General features: G+C 36.0%; 1 protein-coding gene across 1 annotated transcript in view; it reads left to right on the top strand.

Moving 5' to 3' along the window:
* Nucleotides 1-1,963: 1,963 nt before the first annotated feature.
* The window catches only part of LOC112506543, a 5,678-nt gene continuing 5,432 nt past the window's right edge, over nucleotides 1,964-2,209 (top strand). The window contains exon 1 of the mRNA XM_025110670.1: nucleotides 1,964-2,069. Coding sequence (XP_024966438.1) covers nucleotides 1,964-2,069 — 106 coding nt within the window. The remainder of the gene's footprint in view (nucleotides 2,070-2,209) is intronic.

Here is a 2,209-nt window from a genome sequence, read left to right as displayed (position 1 = left end):
GAAACAATTAGTAGAGTTGTTGCTCGAGTGTGCGATGCCGTAATAAGGTTACATCCACGATTGCTTAAGAAACCTGAACMTGTTCCCGATAACTCTACCGATCAAAGATGGAAATGGTTTAAGGTATTTCTACTTTTTTTTAAAATTTACTTATTTCTAAATAAGTCTAATTATTATGAAAATATAATGATCTTCATTTTCTTGGTTCTAGAATTGTCTAGGAGCTTTAGATGGAACCTACATAAAATGTATAGTTCCAGAAGAAGACAAACCTAGATATAGAACAAGAAAAAATGAAATTGCGACAAACGTGCTAGGGGTGTGCTCACAAGATATGCAATTTATATATGTCTTACCGGGATGGGAGGGGTCGGTTGCTGATGGTCGAGTGCTTCGAGATGCTCTTCTTAGGCCTCATGGATTAAAAGTTCCAAGACCGGGTAACGTTTACAATAGTTTACTATATATTAACAAGTTAAGTTTTGATGATTTATTAACTTAATTTATTACTAGGTTATTACTTGGTTGATGCCAAATACACAAATGGAGAGGGTTTCTTAGCTCCTTATAGGGGTCAAAGATATCATTTAAATGATTGGCGTGATGRACACCAACCAAYCACYGCCAAAGAATTTTTCAATATGAAGCATTCATCGGCGAGAAATGTTATTGAACGATGTTTCGGTATGTTGAAGGCAAGGTGGGCAATCTTACGAGATAACTCGTATTATCCTATTAAACAAAAAGTCAGGATCATCATGGCATGTTGTCTCCTCCACAATTTCTTGGTTCAAGAAATGCCAGTAAATCCATTTGACAATGACGGTGAAGTGGATGAGGGAACCGGAGACCATGGAGTCGAAGAAGGAGATAATATAAATGTTGTTGGTACTTCAAATGAGTGGACGACATTTAGGGACAATTTARCACAATCTATGTTTGATTCTTGGAATGCTACCAATTAATTTGTATGATTCAAATATTTGTTCAACTCATCCTTAATGTTTGTTTAACTCATACTTGCCATGTTTGTTGAAATCTAATGTTTGTTTTGTAATAGAAACTATGGAGTTTGGACATGGATAATTAAATGGCGTTATACTTTTAATTCATTTATGTTTGTAGGTATGACGAGTCAAAATAGAAATTATAGAGTTTGGACGAATATTGAAGAAACAAAACTCGTTGAAGCTTTACTTACTATGGTGAATAYRRGARCATTTAAAGCCGAYAATGGCTTTAAATCGGGTTATTTAACATTTCTTGAACAATCGTTAAAAGAATCTTTGCCAGGCTCCGGGATTTTAGGGAAACCACACATCGAATCAAAGTTAAAAATAATGAAGAAAGATTGGACTATTGTGCATGACATGATTAATGGTTCATATACTAGTGGCTTCGGATACGATAGTGTGAAGCATTGTGTCGTTGCGGAAGACCAAGTTTGGGAGTCGTATCTTCAGGTACATGCTCAAAAGAACTTGGTATTTATATTTGCAGGATATGTAATCATAGTTATATGTATATTTAATAATTCCTGTTATGAAATAGGTCCATAAAGGGGCGGAAAAATGGAAGAATAAAACATATCCTTTTTATGAGGATCTTTGTATTGTATTCGGAAAAGATCGTGCCACTGGAAATAGAGCAAGAGATTTTGTTGAGGCGGAACAGGAGGCGCGTACAGAAGATCAAACACAAAACCTGAATGACGAGTCTGATGACGTAATTGCAACTAGCAATGTTCAAGGTGGGAACGCAAATATGCAATTTGAAGAAACTTCAATTGTGCGTCGTAAGAAGAGAAAACGTCAAGTAGATCCCATGGCTGACGGATTTAGTAATGCGGTTACTAAACTTGGAGAAACTTTGGAGAAAATGGCGAACAAACTTAGCAGGGGTATAGAACGAGAAGACGAAGTTGATAAAAAAACGTTCGATGATCACTCCTGAGATATTAAAAATGCAGACGTTGACCCAACGGGATAAGTATAAAGCAATTTCATTGATAAGAGACGATCCTGAAAAGGTGAACACGTTTTGGGATTTCCAAGAAGCGGATAGGGAAGGTTATGTGGATTGGGTTTTAAATGGATGAAACTTTTGGTGGGTGAATATGTGGTTTTGAAAGAACAAGTTGGTAGTTAAATATGGGTAAAGTTGGTAGTTAAATGTGGGTAAATTTTGATGGGTAGATATGTGGTTTTGA

This window comes from Cynara cardunculus, assembly GCF_001531365.2.
Source record: "Cynara cardunculus var. scolymus isolate 2C chromosome LG 1, CcrdV1, whole genome shotgun sequence".
NCBI classification, from domain to species: Eukaryota; Viridiplantae; Streptophyta; class Magnoliopsida; order Asterales; family Asteraceae; genus Cynara; species Cynara cardunculus.
Note: the sequence above shows the minus strand (reverse complement) of the source record. Positions and strands in the feature narration are given on the sequence as shown.